General features: G+C 51.6%; 2 protein-coding genes across 5 annotated transcripts in view; one reads left to right on the top strand and one right to left on the bottom strand.

The window, feature by feature from the left end:
- The window catches only part of SEC14L5 (SEC14 like lipid binding 5), a 40,979-nt gene extending 32,943 nt beyond the window's left edge, over positions 1 to 8,036 (top strand). For all 3 annotated transcript variants that reach the window (XM_065683668.1, XM_065683669.1, XM_065683667.1), the window contains 5 exons: positions 54 to 188; positions 580 to 717; positions 1,475 to 1,720; positions 2,073 to 2,251; positions 3,350 to 8,036. In XM_065683668.1, the coding sequence (XP_065539740.1) occupies positions 54 to 188; positions 580 to 717; positions 1,475 to 1,720; positions 2,073 to 2,251; positions 3,350 to 3,455 (804 nt within the window). In that variant the 3' untranslated portion in view covers positions 3,456 to 8,036. The remainder of the gene's footprint in view (positions 1 to 53; positions 189 to 579; positions 718 to 1,474; positions 1,721 to 2,072; positions 2,252 to 3,349) is intronic.
- A 319-nt stretch (positions 8,037 to 8,355) lies between these two features.
- NAGPA (N-acetylglucosamine-1-phosphodiester alpha-N-acetylglucosaminidase) lies at positions 8,356 to 18,161 on the bottom strand. Of its 2 annotated transcripts, XM_065683670.1 has the most exons (11): positions 18,004 to 18,161; positions 17,220 to 17,705; positions 15,533 to 15,672; positions 15,225 to 15,333; positions 14,793 to 14,921; positions 13,572 to 13,780; positions 12,452 to 12,499; positions 11,972 to 12,100; positions 10,824 to 10,940; positions 10,582 to 10,642; positions 8,356 to 9,714 (listed from the first exon to the last, which is right to left on the bottom strand). In XM_065683670.1, the coding sequence occupies exons 1-11, from the start codon at positions 18,141 to 18,143 to the stop codon at positions 9,492 to 9,494; spliced, it is 1,791 nt and encodes a 596-aa protein (XP_065539742.1). In that variant the 5' UTR covers positions 18,144 to 18,161; the 3' UTR covers positions 8,356 to 9,491. The 2 variants fall into 2 exon arrangements, with proteins under 2 accessions (XP_065539742.1, XP_065539743.1); XM_065683671.1 differs by lacking the exon at positions 11,972 to 12,100.
- Between the last annotated feature and the right edge of the window lie 336 nt (positions 18,162 to 18,497).

Raw genomic sequence — 18,497 nt, 5'->3', positions numbered from 1 at the left:
GTCTCTAACTTCACTTGGTGACAATGATGTCTTCTATCCACTTTCTATTTCAGGTTAGTCCCTTTATCAATGAGAACACAAGACAGAAGTTCCTCATTTATAGTGGGAATAACTATCAGGGTCCAGGAGGGCTGGTCGATTATGTGGACAAAGATGTGATCCCAGACTTCCTGGGAGGAGACTGTATGGTGAGCTTTCCTTCCTATTGTGCAGGTGGAATCTGCAAGCATCCTCCATTCCCTCCTCCTCAATGCCCTGGCCTTCTTCCATTCCCTTCTGAAAGATGGCTAAACCTCCGTTGTGGGGGGGGTACTTCTGCTCTGAGCACAGTGAAGTTAACTTCTGCACAGACTTCACCCTGAAGTGGTGATGTTGCCTTGGAGAAAGAGGGTTTGAGGTTAGGTCTATGTGGAGTTTAGATAAACTATTATAGTTCAAGTAATTAGCTTCACTGTGGAATCTTACACCAGCTGAGGGTGTCAGCCTCTGTCTGACAGGCAGTGAGGGTCTGTGGTACAGGTGTCTTGATACTTTGCCATTAGATTAGTTTAAACCCTCATATTTGTCTGACTTTTCCAGTGTACTGTCCCAGAAGGTGGCCTTGTTCCCAAGTCACTTTATCAAACAGAAGATGAGTCAGAGAACTCGGATCACATCCGGTTATGGACAGAAACAATCTATCACTCTGCAAGTGTCCTCAAAGGAGCTCCACATGAGGTACAAACCAGAACTTCACAAAGCTGCAGGGAGGGGATGTTGCAGGTGTGTTGCTTCTGTTAAAGGCTGACTAGAACAATCAAGTGCTCCCAAAGATGGTTCAGCAGCATGCCTTTCCTGGGAAGGCTAATGCCAGCTAACTAACTTGCAGGAGTGTGGAAGTGAAGAACAGCAATTTGAGGAACAGCGTCTTTTACTTCTACTGTGGCTTCATCTTCTGTAAGATACAGAACACTGGGGAAATAAAGCTCACTCAGTTTGCCTTCTTTGATAGTACAGTTTCCATTCTCAGTGGTGTAGCTGGGACAGCAGTAGTGGTGATTTAAGAAGGTAAGTACTGGGAATGTTTTCTGATGATCCCCATGAGGACAATGTCCAAAAGAGCAGCACTTGAGTGTCAAAGCAGTCCACCAGCTCCACTGATAGTGAGTAACTGACTTGGCGTGCTTGATTCCTCAAACAGCAGTGCCTTTTGGAGTGCTCTTTGCTGTCTGGAATGCTTTGCTGCAGTTCTGCTGAGGTTTTCCTAGAGCTAGTAAATTATTTACAAGAAATTTTGATACAGAGGAGAGATGGGGTAAAAACACCTGATAAATGTACTGTGGCAGAAGTCTGGTGATGAGAATGGGTTTGTATCCTCCTTAGGAATCTAGGCCAATGCCTTAACTGAAGGATGGTGGAGAAAACCATGTTTGCAGAGTGGCTGTCCCCTTAGAATCTGACTTTCTACAATGGGCTTGTTTTGTTCCCTTCTTAGATAGTTGTGGAGATTCTAGAAGGGGAATCCGTCATCACGTGGGACTTTGACATCCTGAAGGGAGATGTGGTGTTCAGCCTCTTCCACTCCAAACGAGCTCCTGAAACAAGTCACAAAGAAGCCACGTTACCAAGTACCTCTGCTGCTGGGGACAATATGCAGCTGATTGACAAGACATGGGTCCTTGGGGTGGATTACAGCCATGTGGAATCTCCACTGGTTTGCCGGGAAGGAGAGAGCATTCAGGTCAGATGTCTTTGGGTCCTGGCATGGATCTAAGGTGCCATGGTGGGAAGGAGAAGGAATTGATGGCAAGGCAAATTGTGCCGTGCTTAGCAATAGTTTTTGTGGTCATTGTTCTCTGTATTCCCCATGAAAGTGGCTGCTATTGCAGCCCTAATTTAGAGTGAGTGATTGGAAAGAGACTCCATAATCCAGGATAAACTAATTGAATATAACATTTGTCACTAGCCTTAGAGATGTGCCATGATGTGTGCTCCCCAAAGTAGGCAGCTCCACTAGCTGCTTTTGATTTTGCTAAATTCAGCTATTTCTTAAGGCACGTGATAGTCATTTGATGGCACGTTTTCTCTCCCAGGGATCTCATGTCACTCGCTGGCCTGGCTTTTATATTCTCCAGTGGAAGATGCATGGCCCTCCCCCCTGTGCTGCCACCAGCCTCCCTCGGGTGGATGATGTTCTTGCCTCTCTGCAAGTTTCCAGTCACAAGTGCAAGCTCATATACTACTACGAGGTGCTTGCGTCTAAGGACTTCAGGTAGGAGATGTACTGGGGGGTTCTATTGCGTGACTTGCAATAGAGAAGCCAAAGGAGAGAACTGAGTGCAAGTTAAACATTGATATGCACACCCTGTGGAGGTCATTGATTTCACTGATGATAAGGTAGATGGGAGCAAACTTAGTGGCATTTTGCACAGAGAATCTCCTTTAGTGCTCTAGGTAATGAGAGACCTCTTGGCTGTATGTTCACAGTAGAATCTGTGCTTCAGTTCTTGCTGACAGCTACCTGAAGAAGGGGGGAGAGTTTAGACTGAGGTGTCTTTATCTTAGGACAATTATGAAGAGTTACTTTTGGGGTAACTTATCAAATACCAGCTGGGTTATTTCACACATAGTTAATTTGGCACTTGAGAAAGCTCAGTGGTGAATAGGTGAATGCAACAACCCAGGCAGGATTTGCCTGGCTTCTTCTAATGCTAAAAGTACTTTTCCAATTGCCCAGTAATTTAAATTCTTTGTAAGTACTTGACCTTTTACTAGGAGATGGAGGAAGCAGAACAGATTTGCAGGTGGTGGCCTTGAGAATGTGACCTGGCCTAGATCCTGTGGAGTTGGAGGAGCAGCAAACTCCTCACTCCAGTCATTCAAACCTGTTACTTGTCACTTGGCCTACATAAAGTATGATGGGAAGAGTAGGCAGTCACAGCTACAGTGAGCCCTGTCCGCTTGGTCAGAAAGAGCTGAAGCCCATGGCTGGACATGCTGAAGTTGAGAGTCTCATGCTTAGCAGGCTGGAGTTCCTTGGTTAGCAGTGACAGCTGCATCACTGAGCATTTGGAGTGCTCCTGAGCGTTCCTTTCTGCTCAGGGGCAGTGAATGCAGCTCCACAGCAGCTCCAGCTCCATCCTGCTCCCAGAATAACTGCAGGAGATGAGGTGTAGTATGTGTAACATGGAAAATGGATGTCTCTGGCAAATTAATTTGTTGCTATGACATGGAAATTCTTAGTTGAAAACGATGGGACAAAATATAAAATACCTTTGCAAGTGTTACAGAGTGCAAGTTGATGTATCAGATGTGTAGAGTTCTTCATTAATAGCTGCCTCACTAACAAATCTGTGTTGTTCCATCCCAGGGGATCCATGTCAAGTCTGGAATCTTGCAACAGTGGCTTTTCCCAGCTGAGTGGAGTCACCACGTCGTCCAGCCAGTCCCAGAGCAGCTCCCATCTTTCTAGATAGCAGGGCTGAGGCTGCAGCAGTAAGGAAGAGTCACCCAGGGCCTCCTGGCCCCCTAGAGCTGCTCTGTGCACCAAACCAAAGAGCCTCCAGAGGCTGAGCATGGAGGCAGTCGTTTGCCTGACCACAGGGAACAGCCATTTGGACACAGAGAGGCTTCTGGGAGCTGCTGTGAGCATCAAACCTTAGCATTCATATGGCAGACTTAGAAATTTTTATATCAGATGTCTACTTCTTGGTAGTCCTTTTCACAAATGGGTTTTGGATGAATGTCTGTTTTCATGAACCTGTTACTCAACTTGAAAGGGCTCTTTCCAGTCAGTCCTTTTCCTACGTAGAGGAGACTGATGTTGCCTTATCTGTTTGCTCTGTAGGACTATTCATCTGTAGCAAAATGAATCGAGTTTCCTGGGTGCCCAGGGTGGCACTTCAAGTGCAAGGACTTAAACTGGAAATTCCTTTATACAGAGAGGATGTTTCAAAAATCAGTTCCAGGGTCAAACCTAAAACCTCTTCTGATCTGACAGGATGCTACTAGGAAATGGGCTGGATTTTTTTTTAACTCACTGAGACACAAGTCGTAATGGGTTTTGAGAAGGGAATCTGACTCCAGCAAGCAGCATCTTTCTGAAAGACTGCTGTTCCTCTTTCCTCAGGTTTATAAGCAATAATGAGTAGATCCAACCTATCTCATATTATCATATGAGGTGAATCATATTATCAAGGGCTAAGAAAAGCAATATTTTATTTCCTGAAGGCACAGAATTTTATGGCAGTATTATAGACCTTGCGTTATTAAAACACAAGTTAACTTGAAGAGAAAACTTTAAGAAAAGGCATGTATGTATTTAAGCTCTTACTGAAAGGTATTTACTCAAATACTAGCTTATCTAAATTAATTTTTAACTTATTTGTAACTTCAGAAATGACTATTTATTAAATCCAGTCACTTTTTTAATGGGATGAACTTTGTTGTAGAAAGGCATAACTGATTGTCTTCAATCCCAAGAACAATTTCTACTGAGATTCTACTCTTCAGGATCGCTGGATGCTCTCTGTTAAGGGCTGTATCATACCCAGCACTTGGGTAATGACTGTGTGTTGCTGTCTCCTGCAAGGGGGGGTGACACTCCAAGGCCTGGGGACTCTGCAGGGATGTTTCTTAGTATTGAAAAGTGAAGATGGAGTTAGGAGCTGGAAGAAGATTGTGCATCTTTGACACACCCAAAATACCACCTTTGTCCCTCATCTCCACTGATTATTCCAGACGTGCAACAAAGGCACCAGTGATCCAGTTATCAGGTTGGGTAGGGAAGTTGTGTGCTTGTCTCGGTGGCAACAAAATGAGAATAGGTGTCACATACTCCATTGCCCTTGGGCAATGTCTGCAGCTGGCAGGACCTGTGGACAGATGTTTGCTTTTGGATCCAGCTGCGCTGCATGAAGACCTCATCCCCACTGTGGAGGTTACCTCTGACAGGTCTGCTGCCTGCAGAAGGATCAGGAATACTGTTGGATCCTGCAGGGGTTGGATCTATGCCAGCCAAGCAGCTTGTGTCACATGTGGCCTAACCTGAAGAAGCTTCCAGTCCCCAGCTGGGGAGCAGCACAAACTGGCAGCATGGCTGGTGGTGGAAGTGCAATTCCTCCTCAGGCACAGCCATCTGTGCATCACCCTTGGCATCTTCCTCGGCAAAGACGTGGTGCTGCTTTCCCCCTCACCAAGCTTTTAAGGCTGATGGAATCTGTGTGGCCAAGAAAACACACACGTTCCTACTAATCCTTTTTTAATGACCACTTTGGAAGTACCAGGCATTGCAGGAGAAGAAAGGACCCCCGGTATCTGGAACAATGGGAGACAAAGAACTCTCTGTTCATACGAGCTGTTTGGGTGTTTTCAGGGTTGGAGGCAAGGCAATTGCTCTCCCATCTTGCATCTCACACTGTAAGAGTGGAACAGGTAACTAATGCAGGCCACAGGGAAAATCTGCGTTCAGAGTTCTCTGGGTATTCCCATGGACTTCATTGTTTCTCCCAAATGAATGAAACTTCTGGTTCTGGCATTACAGCATCATTGGAGTCTGACAGAGGCAAGAGCACTACCTTTGCTCTAGAAAATCAAGAGTACTGGAACTAAAAGCACATGTGTGTATCCCTGGTGTCAAATCCTTTACGTGTTACTAATTTTGACGCTAGAAAGTTTCAAATGGACTCCCAAAGCACCAGGAGCAAACCCAGCCTCACCCTCCCTGTGCTGATGCAGGATCTCACCTTCTTGTGTAGCTGGTTATGTCCCATGGTGGTGACATTCCAGTTTCCCTTCGCTTGCTGTGGTTAGGAGTCTCTTCATTGCACTGGGTTATTATTTTACTGTCAAACATGGCCTGTGCTCCACCATGTTCTCTTCAAACATGGCCATGTTCTCCCTCCAGTAGCTGGTTTGGGTATTTAACTCCTGTCAGTGGGGCACCTGGAGTGAGGCCAGGGCTCTGAAGGAGCCAGGAGGAACCAAAGGGTTGGTTGCAGGGAGCCCTCTGTCCTCCTGCCTCCAGAGAAATTGCAGCCTCCTTTTTATCCCTGTTCCTCAGCAGTATCACCCTTTGGTCCAAGAGATTCCAGCTCATGTCTGTTTAGGAGGCAGCTTGTGCTGGCTTTTTTGTCAATTTTAAGCAAAACTGGCTACCAGTGTACTTGGCTACCGCTTTCAGTAATCCAGTAGCGATTGCTTTCTTCCTGAATGCTAACAGGAGAAGGCTGGCACCAGCCTGGATGTTGTGGCAGTGCTCTGCTTTTTAAATGTGACTTTGCCCATAGGCACATACAAGAGAAGCAAAATTCTTTTAAATCACCTTCCCCCTTCCCCCCCCCCCCCCCCCCAAAAAAAAAGGACATGAGAAAATAAACCATGCTCTTTCCTTCACAGCAACCTCTTGTGAGTTGAGATGGGGACAAGTTCAGTGTCCCAGCAGCAGCTCCTTGATGAGGGTAGTGAGCTCAGGCTGGGTTCAGGTAATGAAATGGAGCTCCAGCTTACTGAGGCACTTTCCCCTCTTTCCAGTATTCCATATGCAAAACACAACATCTACCTCGAAGAGCTGTTGCCATGGTTCATATGTGATGATGTGGGGCTGTAGGCACAGTGTTGTGCACCAGTCACAGTTAAGTAGAGCCATGGGTGAAACCTTTATTATTGGCAATTCCTGCAGCTTTTCCCCATCCTGGCATTTGCTGGATTCTGTTCCAACAGAACAAGGCAAGGCAGACACAGGTGCTGGAGAGGGCCACAAGGCTGGACTGCAGTACTGAGTTCTTACAGAACCCCAGACTGGTTTGGGTTGGAAGGGACCTTAAAGCTCATCCAGCTGCAACCCCCTGCCATGGGCAGGGACACCTTCCACCAGACCAGGTTGCTCCAAGCCCCTGTGTCCAACCTGGCCTTGAACACTGCCAGGGATGGGGCAGCCACAGCTTCTCTGGGCACCCTGTGCCAGCGCCTCAGCACCCTCACAGGGAAGAGCTTCTGCCTAAGAGCTCATCTCAGTCTCCTCTCTGTCAGGTTAAAGCCATTCCCCCTTGCCCAAAGCCCCTCTCCAGGTTTCTTGTAGCCCCTTTAGGCACTGGAGCTGCTCTAAGGTCTCCCCTTACGGAGCCTTCTCTTCTCCAGGCTGAACAAGTCCAGCTCTCTCAGCCTGGCTCCAAAGCAGAGCTGCTCCAGTCAGCGCAGCATCTCTGTGGCCACCTGGTGAATCCTTGTGGATGACCGTTTCCTATCTTTTACGTTGGAAAAGGGCTTTTAAAACTGCTGTAGACTGAAGTGACAGGCACTGAGGGCACCTCCTGGCGGTTTTTGGGTCTCTTGCACTTGCTGTGGGGGGCAGGAGTGATCCTGTCTGTCCCAAGGGGAGGAAAGCCTGTGTGACCGCAGCCGCTGCAGGTCTGCAGAGGTGTCAGCTGCAGTTACAGGCACAGCCTTGTTCCTATCGCTCTTCAGGGCTGGGTAGGTTCAGGTGTATCCCTTCCCTTTCAGTAAGAGGAAAGTAACTTGTACTAAGAATTTATAATCCTAATTTAATTAAAAGATTTTGAAAAGGCCATCATCACGTCATCTTAAATCTGTAACACTTACTGCAGCTTGGGATTCCTGGTGGGAAGTGGTGAGCCCAAGTGGTAAGCCTGCTCAACTCAAGGAGTTAATCTCAAGAACTAAAACTGATGATTACTTGCAACCTGTTTGTGATGATTCTTATACCTAATTATTTCCCTCTTGGAAGGGGAAACTGGAATCATGTGCACTGGCTTTTACTGACATCAACATCCATTCCAAGCTATAAATTACACTTAGAAGCTAAATGGGCATTAATTATTTTAGCAGCACTTTCTCTCCTTGCAGCTGTCTTATCTATTGCAATCCTGCTTTTTCTCAGCCAAAACCCTCCAAGTGCTTTTTAAGAGCCCACCAGCGCCTCGCAGGGAGCTTTGTACTGTGATCCTGGCCGGCACATGGATGTGGTTACAGTGTCTGGAGGCTTGGGGAGGACCTGAACAGTCCTGTGTATTTGAAATAAAAAGCCTCTCTAAAGCACATGGTGAAGTGTTTGATGCAACTGTTCAAGCTGTGGGAAACTCGATTCAAGCATGAGTGCTGCTCCTTCCCCCCAGCCCTGGGGTGAGGCTGGGTTCAGCCATTCCTGCTTTTTAACTCAACTGTGCTTGAATTTATTCCTGCACAAGCAGCATTTTTTGTCTGTTTCCCACACCACAGCAAGGTCCAAGCCCTCATCCTGCACCCTAGCTGTCAGTCAAAGTAAAAAGGGCCCCAGAGCCTTCGAGTGGCCAACCACAGTGACCATGGAAAGGTTGTGTCCTCCTGCAGCTGAATAGTAAGAACCTGAGCTCCAGGCAGTTACTGTTAATAGACTTTATTCAGGGTTCAAATTGACTCTGTAAGTAATAGAAAAATAGAATCTTCCATTTACAGGTTGATTTGATGCCAACAGTGGCAGAAAAATTATATAGCCTTTTCCTGGAGAGATGAAAAGCTGCATAAAAATGTTAGTGTCAGGCTCAGATGCGCTCTAACCCCCTTGCAGCACCAGAGGTGCACGTCTGGGCTGGTTGTCCCTCACATGGAAGCAAATTCAAAGTCTAAATGGGTTGTGCAAGGATGTATTCCAGTAAAATACCTGATTCCAGCCAAGGTGCTGAGGCTCTGGGGGCCTGAAGCACTTGTTGGCCATGGCCTTGTCCTTCTGCTGAGGGAAGGGCAGTTCCAGCACAGCGAGCAAGGGCCACTGCCTGTGCCAGGCTGCTGCTCATCACATACCTCCTGGACTACTAGGAGGAAGGGTTAGGTAAGACAACACCCCAGCCCTGTGGTCAGCCCAGGCCAGGTGAAGAACATGCTGCCAGCAGCCACCATGCTGTGCTGGCCTTGGAGGCTCCCGTGGGGCCAGGAGGAGGCTGGAGAATGCTGGTTTATCGTGAGCTGCTCTAACAGCCTCCACCAGCTGCATCAGTGTTCTGATAAAGTCTGAGCTTAGCAGGGAAGGGCAGACATCTATAGATTGCACCATCCTTAGGCCAGCTTCCTTAAGCCTAGCTTTATGCAAAAGGCAATTTATCTTGCACCCTAAAAGCACTTCCTGCTGCTCTAGTGGAAAAGGACCTATAGGAGGTGCCCATGGCTCACATTCCTCACCTGTTTCCCTCAAGAAGGGAAGGGAACCAGCCCCTTTCCTGCTGTAGCTGTGGAGTTCCCTTACCCACCTGTGTGTGTGGGCACTGGCCCCAGGGCTCATGCCCTGCATCCTCTCATAGCAACTAATTACTCCAGTTGGCCCTGGCTGGAGCAGCAGGGGATGGCAGATAATCTGGCCATGTTCTCCACAGGGCTGAGCCAGCAGCGAAGGGAGTTTCTTGGACTGAGGGATCTGCTGCTGCTCTGGCATTAGTCAGGCATTTTAGACATGAGGTCAGAACAGCCTCTGACAGTCAGTACAAGATGCAGGTAAGATCCCTTGCCTCTTCTTGGCCAGGACTCTAGAGGAGGGCTTGATTCTGGTCCTGAGCATCTTCTGTCTCCCAGGCGGCCAAGGAGGAGGTAAGACTGGCTTCCCCATTCATCTTCCTCAGCGGCTGATAGAGGTAGTCACCACCCTCGTGGTGCCTCTCTGACCTGGCCTTGAGGAAAAGGCCAACATTGCCCATGGCACTGATCACGAGCAGCAGAGCCAGGACAGAGGTCGTGGTGACCCAGGTTTTCCTGTGAGACAACAAAAATGCAGGTGAGCAACACCCCTTGGCCTGCCTTCACACAGCCCAGTGTGCAAATGGTTCCTCAAGGTTTGCACTCCCTTCTCTGCCAGCACAAGCTTCTGGTTCTGCTCTTGGGCAGGTGAGACCATGATCTGTGAAGGCCTCTAACAGGCAAATTGTAGAATCCCAGACTGGGTCAGGCTGGAAGAGACCTTAAAGCCCATCCAGTTCCAACCCCCTGCCATGGGCAGGGACACCTTCCACTAGACCAGGTTGCTCCAAGCCCTGTCCAACCTGGCCTTGAACACTGCCAGGGATGGGGCAGCCACAGCTTCTCTGGGCACCCTGTGCCAGTGCCTCAGCACCCTCACAGGGAAGAGCTTCTGCCTAAGAGCTCATCTCAGTCTCCCCTCTGGCAGGTTAAAGCCATTCCCCCCACGGCTGGGTTTAGCTTTCCCTCCGTCAGCAAGAGCCCAGCTCTGCCTTCAGAGCCACAGCAGCCTCACCCACCCACCAGGAGCTGTGTGCTGGTGTGGGACCTGCCCTTGACTCTCTTGCAGTGCAGTGGTGGGAGAGGAAAGGGAGCTCCTGCCTGACTGGAGGCATGAGCTCTCACTGATGTGGGCCTCAGCTCAGCACCTGGCTGATAATGAAGACTTTAGCACCTTCCCTTTCCCATCAGGAGAGCTGTGGGTACCACAGAATCCCAGCTCTAGTGGAACCTGAACACGGGTGGTTTGGGCCGTGAAGGGGCAGGTCATGGAGCTGCCCTGGCACCCAGGAGGTGGTGTGGACACCTCCACCTCACAGTGAGCAGCTGCTGGCATGGACTGTGTGTATGTATACGTGTATGCTATGAGTATTACACACTTACTCTGACAGAGAGAACTTTTCTTTGCTCCCGCCTTTACTCTGGGAAGCCAAACACTGCCCGGCTGAAAACAAAGAACAGAGGGAAGAAAGGCAGTGTTGGGGGAGGCTGTAAAACTGCCAAGAGCGAGCAAGCTTAAGTCAGGGGACAGCTACACAGAGCTGATAACTGAGCAAACACAACATTGGACACTTAAGTGCTCTTCTAACTTTGGTTTTAAAGCCACAAGCCCTGAGCAGATGTACCTTTGTTTAACTGGCTGGAGGTGATGTTGCAGCTGCCCGTCTCCCGGTCACAGGGACATGAGTGCTCACAGGGACATCGTTCCTGGCAGTTTGGCCCGTACCAGCCCACAGGACACTCTGGGGAGTTGAGTACAAAGAAGGTGGTCATTGTCAAACCTTCACCTGCCTCCAATCCCCCATCTATCACTGCAGGTGCCCCAGCATAGCCCTGACTGCCTCCCCGAGCTCGCTGCTTAGAGCTTCAGGGCACATCTCACCAAGATGTCTGCGTCACTTCTGCCTCTGCAGCAGCCTCTGGGCCTGTGGAAGCACAAGGTGGTTTTCTCCCTTTCCATATCTGCCCTCCAGCATTGCTACGTGGCTCAAAGGTGTAGCAGGAGCATCAGTGGCTGGTTCCTACAGGGAAGCAAGGGCTCATGCCTGAGCACTAGCATGTGGAGGCCTCTGTGGCTGAGTCCCAGGTTTCCTGCAGGCTGCTATGGCTGTTCCACCTGCACCAGCCCCTGAGTTCACTGCTGCTGCAGTTTGTGTCCAGGAGGAGTTTAGGTAAAAGGGATGGGGCTGGCTGAGTGTTCAGAGGCTGGGAACGAAGTGTCACTAAAGGTACTGCACACACAAGAACTTTACACCCACACTGTAATGAAGCGGTGCTGTCTCCAGAGCAGGCTGCTCAGTCAGACACACGGGGGGCTCGAGTACTGCAGCAAAGCTGGAGTGGTTATGCCATGGAGAACATCACCAGCTCTGGTAGCACTAACAGGTGTAAAGCTGGAGGTGGAAAGTTGTAAGAACAGCTCTTTGGAGCATTTCACAGTCATGGACTGGGGTCACTTGAAGCCCAGCTACAGGCAGGATGCAGTGCAACACCCTCAAGGGAAGGATGCCAAGTACCCATGTTCTACCCTCACGAGCTTTGGGGAAGCAATGCTGTTCTCTGGGGCAGAGAGGAAGGAATCCACACATCTCTTAACAATGAAGAAAATTCCTCCCTCTCTGCTCCCTCCTTTCCCTTCTAGCCAGCCTTCATAGCAGAGGGAAGCCCCTAAGAGGTGGGAGCTGGCAGCACACACTCCAGCTGTGAAGTGCTGAGCCTGCCTAGCAGAGCTCACCTTTGCTTTGCCTACATGAGGTGGCTCAAAGGCCCTCACCTTGCTCGCAGCTGGTGCCATGGTAGCCAGCTGGGCAGGAGCAGGCTCCATGCACAGGGTCGCATGAGCCACTGTTCTGGCATCGGCATACCTGGGCGCAAGCAGCCCCATAAAATCCAGGAGCGCAGGCTGCAGGAGACAAGTAGAGGGGTCATCAGGGCCCCCACTCAAAGCCAAGCAAGCCCACCCATGCTTACACCCACCACCAGTCACACACAGCTGATGGCTGCTCAGAGAGCAGAAGCTCTCTGTGCTGCCTTGAGCAAGGAGCCAGGGCTCCAAAAGCTTCACCCCAAGCCACCCTTCAGATGCTCAGACTGTAGTTAAAATCATGCTGCCAAAAAAGAGCAGCACACTGTGTAGCCCTTCCCTTCCTGCTCCCTCTTAGGGAACCCCCAGCCTGCCACTGCAGGCAGCCAGCTCTTGGGAAGTAGTGCACACGTGCTGGCTAGGAAGCAGTGGAGTGGAAGTCAGTGTTACCTTCACTGCAGTTACTGCCAATCCAGCCAGCGTCACACAGGCATCCAGCTGTGCAAAAACAAACAGGCATTAGCAACAACAGAGAAAGGCTTGGAAACAGCAAGAAATCAAAATTAGGAGCCTCTGCTTCTGGGGTTCCCTCTTAACTCTCCCTGCCAGGGAGCCCAGGGAAGAGGAATCCTCAACTCCCAGATTAAGCTCAAATACGCACCCACTGCAGATGCCAAATGCAGCAGAACCTCCCACTTCTTGGGTCTGAGACATTAACTCAGGGTCAGCAACACTGAGCTCTGCCCAGTCACTTCCACTGCACTGAGTGTGGAACTAGCGAGGCAGCACAGAAATGGGAGAACAAGACCGAGCAGCCACAAAGAGCAGGAGTGGGGGTGAACATCACAGCAGTCCCTAGAGTCAAAGCAAGTTCATGACAAAGTAGCAGCTGCACACTCGTAAAAATCATGAAGCAGGAGAGTCAAAGAAGGAACAAGGAGAGAAGGGGGCAGAGCTCAGTGTTACTACACTGCCCTCCACATCAGCAGGTTTACAAACAAACCAGGAGCAAAACCCAAGGGGCAGAAAGGGAAACAGAGACACCAAGTTTGAAGCTGAGTCTTATTACAGGTCCAGTTTTCAGACCTGAGTCCCAGCCCTCCTGCAGCCTCCAAAGGCAGCATGTTCCAGCTGGCTGTACCACTGCTTGGGATGCTGGAGGGGAAGGGCAGAGCAGCTCAAAACACAGCAGGTCAGACAACGGCTGAGGCACCCAGCACCAGCTGGCTTCCAGCGCATGGGCTGGCCACACATCTGCACCTCCAGCCCCAAAAAGGCTGTGCCCCACAGCCCCACCTCTCCAAAGAGGCAAAGGAAATGGCTGTGGCTGGTGCCAGTTCCACACTGGCAACACTTCCACACACTAGTGTGTGAACTTTGAGCAACATTTCCGCACACCAGAGCAGGAAAGGGCTGCGTGAAGCAGGCAGGGCTGTGCATGGTGATGTGCTGAGGCTGCCCATGGTGCCACACAGGCAGCTGAGCAATATCCCTCAGGTCTGTGCTTCCCCTGGAGCTACCCACAAGCACCCACTAGCATCTCAGTGTCAGAAGCACCACAGGGACTCACAGTCAGTGCAGACGCCATGCAGGCTGCAGTTGGAAGGGCCACAGTCCAAGATGTCACAGGCTGAACCTCTCCAGAAGGCCCCGGCGCAGCGGCACTGCCCCTGCACGCAGGTCCCGTGGCCACTGCAGTCCGTGGGCTCGCAGCTGGGCTCGTGGATGCACACAACGGTTGAGATGTTCCGTGGGCAGCGCCACATGCTGTCAAAGGAGCTGGGGAGAGACGGGTCCCCTGAGGCATGCAGGCACTGTGCTGCTCCCAGCCCTGCACAAAACCAGCTGATCTAATCCACATTTTCATCCCAATTCACACTGGCAAACATTGATAATGGGAAAATACAAATGTAAAACTGGGACTGACTCAATGTCTTAACTAAGTGTTGACTCCTATGGGATAGGAGTCACGTCAAACACAGCATTACAGACAGCAACATGCAAAGTCTCCCCTTAAGCAGTCACAACTTCCCCAAATTTGGCCTTTCCTTGAATATTTTCTGCTCTGCTATAGGTGATGTCATTGCAGTTATAGCAACACTTTGACTTTCTTCTATAAGGAAGTTCTTCCCTGTGAGGGTGCTGAGGCGCTGGCACAGGGTGCCCAGAGAAGCTGTGGCTGCCCCATCCCTGGCAGTGTTCAAGGCCAGGTTGGATGGGGCTTGGAGCAACTTGGTCTGGTGAAAGGTGTCCCTGCCCATGGCATGGGATTGGAACTGGATGAGCTTTAAGGTCCCTTCCAACCCAACTCAGTCTGGGATTCTGTGATTCCATTCTATGAACTGTCAGACTGCAAACTGAATTTTAAATTCGTGTTTACAGTCAGAAATGACTAAAAAGCTAAATCAAAATAAAATACTCTTTAGGTTCCCTTACATGGGGCAGGGCAGGGTCTCCAAGTCAGTGTTTCTCTTCCACAATAATAAGCTATTGACAAATCTCCAGGAATTCCTGTGCACATGCAGCTCTGAGTCTCCCAGTCCAAGAACTGTTCCTTATGCGACTCCCACATTGGGCCACACAGTCATGGCAGCAGCTTTGCTGCATGTCTGAAAACAGTTAAACTGTAATCCTGAGTGACTAAGTAGAAAAAGATATGTAGTCACTAAATGGCTTTAGAGTCTCTCTGTCCCTCAAACCTTGTCCCTTGCGCGATGCTGCAAAGCAGGGGCAAGGACCGAGCTCTGCACCCTGACAGGAGCTGTGGGGTTCCTGTGCCACCAGCACCTACCAGTGCTCAGAGGGGTAGCTTGCCAGGGTCCCGTTCAAGACCAGAGTGGCAGAGCCTCCCCCATCCAGGTTGATGGCATTGATGAGTCCCTGCTGCTTCAGAAATTCAGCCATTTCCCAGAGGTTGACCCTGCAAAAGCAAACACGTGTTCATTGCTCTGTTTGACTGCAATGAAACTGCTCTACAAGGAGCTTGGTCCTTCTCCTAAGTGGAAGGGGGAAGCTCCCTCTCATCCCACATAAGATGACTTGCTGCCTGGAGGCTGTACTGGCCTCTTCTGTTTCTGCCTGAAAGACACCAAACAGCAGTGCTCTGCAAGTCCCCACCTTAAAACACATCACTGGCAGCTGCAGCGTCCCTCATGTTCCAGTGACGGGATATAAAGACCCATCTTGGACCTGCCCCAAGACCCTTCCCCAGCCCTGGCCTTACCCTCTGGATTCTGTCTGTCCATCCACATGAACCAACACCAGCTGCCCCTGACTGTCGTGTCCAACTGCAGTCCTAGCTGATATCACATTGATGAACTTGTCAAAGGTTCCTGTGAGGGGAGGAAATAATTCACACACCACCTGGGTGACAGAACTGGCTGTTGAGACAGATCTCGCTGTGAAACAGCTCCCAGCAAGGAGCTTGTCTGAACTGAAACATGAGAAAAGAGCTGAGGTTTCTCTTGATCATCCAAGCCCATCAGAAGCACAACCCATGCCCAGCCTGAAGCCAGGCGCTGCAGGATTTACCTGTGGTTTGAGTGTCACTGCACTCAGCCAGCTGGCTCTGACTGATGTACACTTCTCCACCTCTCAGGAGCCAAACTACCCCGCTCACGAGCTGCACAAAAGGGTTTGCTTGATCCAAGACATCTTCCTCAGACAGGTAACTAGGAAAAAGAGAGCAGGATGAGGAACGGACCGAGTGCACCCTCAGTGAGTGTGCAAACAGCACCAAGTTGGATAGAAGTGCTGGTCTGCTTGAGGGTAGGAAGCTCTACAGAGGGATCTGCCCAAGCTGGGTCCATAGGCTGAGGCCAACTGTATGAGGCTCAACAAGGCTCAGTTCCAGGTCCTGCACTTAGGTCACAACAACCCCATGCAATGCTCTAGGCCTTGAGAAGAGTGGCTGGAAAGCTGCTTGACAGAAAGTGATCTGGGGATGATGGTCAGCAGGAGGTGAACACGACCCAGCTTGTGCCCAGGGAGCCGAGAAGGCCAATGGCATCCTGGCCTGGATCAGCACCAGTGTGGCAGCAGGGCCAGGGCTGTACTGGGCACTGGTAAGGCTGCACCTCAAATCCTGTGTTCAGTTCTGGGCCCCTCACTACAAGAGGGACATTGAGGTGCTGGAGCGGGTCCAGAGAAGGGCAACAGAGCTGGTGAAGGGCCTGGAGCACAAGTGTGATGAGGAACGGCTGAGGGAACTGGGGGGAGTTTAGTCTGGAGAAGAGAAGGCTCAGGGGGGATGCTATTGCTCTTTACAACCGCCTGAAAGGAGGTTGTAGTGAGGTGTGTGGGGGTCGGTCTCTTCTCCTGAGTAACAAGTGATACGATGAGAGGAAACAGCCTCAAGTTGTGCCAGGGGAGGTTTAAACTGGATATTTGGGAGAATTTCTTTGCCGAAAGGCTTGTCAAGTTCATGTAGGAGCTGAGGGCTGTGGGTGAGGATCAGAGCTCTGGCAGAGCAGTGTGGGTGCTAGCACAGTGGGTGTCTGCCACAGGCTGCCTGCTCAGGAAACAGAGGGTGAGACCTTGTTCAGAATACTGGAAAGAGCCTCATGTTCATGGGCCTGGAAGTTCTGGGGGACTTTAACCATCCCATCACCTGCTGAAAGGACAACATAGCAGAGCACAGGCAATCCAGGAGATGTCTGGATTTCTGCTTAACAGTGACCAAGTTAATGTGAGACAGTTTTTTACTGTCAAGGTTGCTCAATCACAGGAACACGTCTGCCCAGCCAGGTTGTGGAGTCTCTGACCTTGGAAATGTCCAAAACATGACGGGACATGACCCTGAGCAACCTCCTCCAGCTAACCCTGTGCTGAGCAGGGTGTTGGATGAGGCATCTTCAGAATCCCTAACAATCCCAAGGTTTCTGTACTGCATTCTGCCTCTCCTCTGTGGGAAGGAGAGAGACCTCTCCCCCTTTTACCATGATCCCTGCTGCATGTTGGGAGGGGAGACACAGGAACCTAAACAGGTAGAGATCATCAGAGTAACTGAACCAGCTTCTCTTCATCATGGGAAAAAAGGCCGATGGCCAGAGAGAGCTCCACGGGGTGCAGGTAGGGCAGCCCTCATTTCAGCACTGAAAGCATTCTTCTCCTCTAAGTGTGAGAGGCCAAAGAGGCAGTGCCAGGGCTGCCTGCCTCAGTGGTGCCTACCAGTCCTCAGGGAGCACAGAGCACTCTACAGACAACCCCAGGTTCTTACCCGAACACCATGGTGCCATCCTTCCGGATGCCAAACTGGGCATTCTGCAGGCCTCCTGAGTTCCTCACCAGCTTCCCATCACTCACAACGTTCCCAAAGCACTCTCCAGTTCCCATGTCAAAGTACCCGCCGTTCTGGGCCACCAGACACCTCCCAAGCCTTGCGGTCTCTTCCACAGTTGCCCTGCGGTGAGCCTGGCAGCCGCCTGTGCCACCCGGCTCCAACACGGAGAAGGTCCTCAGGGGGTTCCTCACAAAAGTGAAGTGGCCATAGACCGCCCTGCGGTCCTCACCCTCGGGAGGGATGTAAGACACAAACGTTCTGGTGGTGGCCACCGGGCCACCCGTGCTGTTGTCGCTGGGCCAAGCTTCGTGTGTTACGTTGCCGTACTTGAGGGGCTGACAGTCTCTGACGTGCCTGTGGCTGTGCTGGGGGCCGTGCGGGGAGGGGAAGTAGGGCTGCAGCACAGGGTCCACCGGGGAAATCCTGCAAGGAGAAGATCCAGTTGTCCCAGGGCCGCCCTGGCCAAGCGCGTCCACGACCCTGCGTGGTGGGGAAGGCCTCGCCGCCATCCCGGTCCCCGGGAGATTCCGGTATCTCTGTCATCCAGCCCAGCACGAGGGGGGCTGTCCCGCTTCGCACCCCCACAGCCAAGCCCACCTCGGGGCACCGGCTCGGCGGTGCCGGGCCGGAGCCCCAGGAAAGCGGCAGCAGAGCGGGAAGGGACCCTTCACACTAGGACTGCAGAGCCGGCACCGCCCCGGGCACCCGCGCGGACACTCACCCGGCGCCGCGCACCGCCTGCAGCCAGCCCAGCGCCGCCAGCGCCGCGGCCGCCACTGCCCGCCCCACCGACACCGACACCGACACCGGCAACGGCCTCCGCGGCCGCCGGCGGCCCCCCACCGCACTGGAGGCCGCCATCTTGGAGGCCGCCGGCAGCGCGCCCCCTGCCGGCCGGCGCTGGCGCAGCCCCAGCCCTGGGGCCGCTTCGGGCCGCTGCAGGCGCTCGGCACGGGGAGGGCGGGGATGTTGCCCCTGGGCTCCGCTGTGGTGAGACCCCCCTGCAGTCCTGATCCAGCTCTGCGGCAGCAGCACCAGAGGGACGCGGAGCTGTTGGAGCGAGCCCAGAGGAGGCCACAGGGATGCTGCGAGGGCTGGAGCAGCTCTGCTCTGGAGCCAGGCTGAGAGAGCTGGGCTGGTTCAGCCTGGAGAAGAGAAGGCTCCTTAAGGGGAGACCTTAGAGCAGCTCCAGTGCCTAAAGGGGCTACAAGAAAC

The sequence above is a fragment of the Lathamus discolor genome, chromosome 6 (assembly GCF_037157495.1).
Source record: "Lathamus discolor isolate bLatDis1 chromosome 6, bLatDis1.hap1, whole genome shotgun sequence".
NCBI lineage: Eukaryota > Metazoa > Chordata > Aves > Psittaciformes > Psittacidae > Lathamus > Lathamus discolor.
This window is presented reverse-complemented; position numbering and strand designations above follow the sequence as displayed.

Bases quoted from the DNA above. Each gene is read 5' to 3' on its own strand.
- NAGPA (XM_065683670.1), bottom strand. From the start codon at position 18,143: ATGGCGGCCTCCAGTGCGGTGGGGGGCCGCCGGCGGCCGCGGAGGCCG. The intron at 17,706-18,003 runs GTGAGTGTCCGC...TTCTCCTTGCAG, and splicing joins CAGGCGGTGCGCGGCGCCGG to GATTTCCCCGGTGGACCCTG. The intron at 12,101-12,451 runs GTAACACTGACT...TGTCTCCTGCAG, and splicing joins TGGCAGTAACTGCAGTGAAG to CCTGCGCTCCTGGATTTTAT.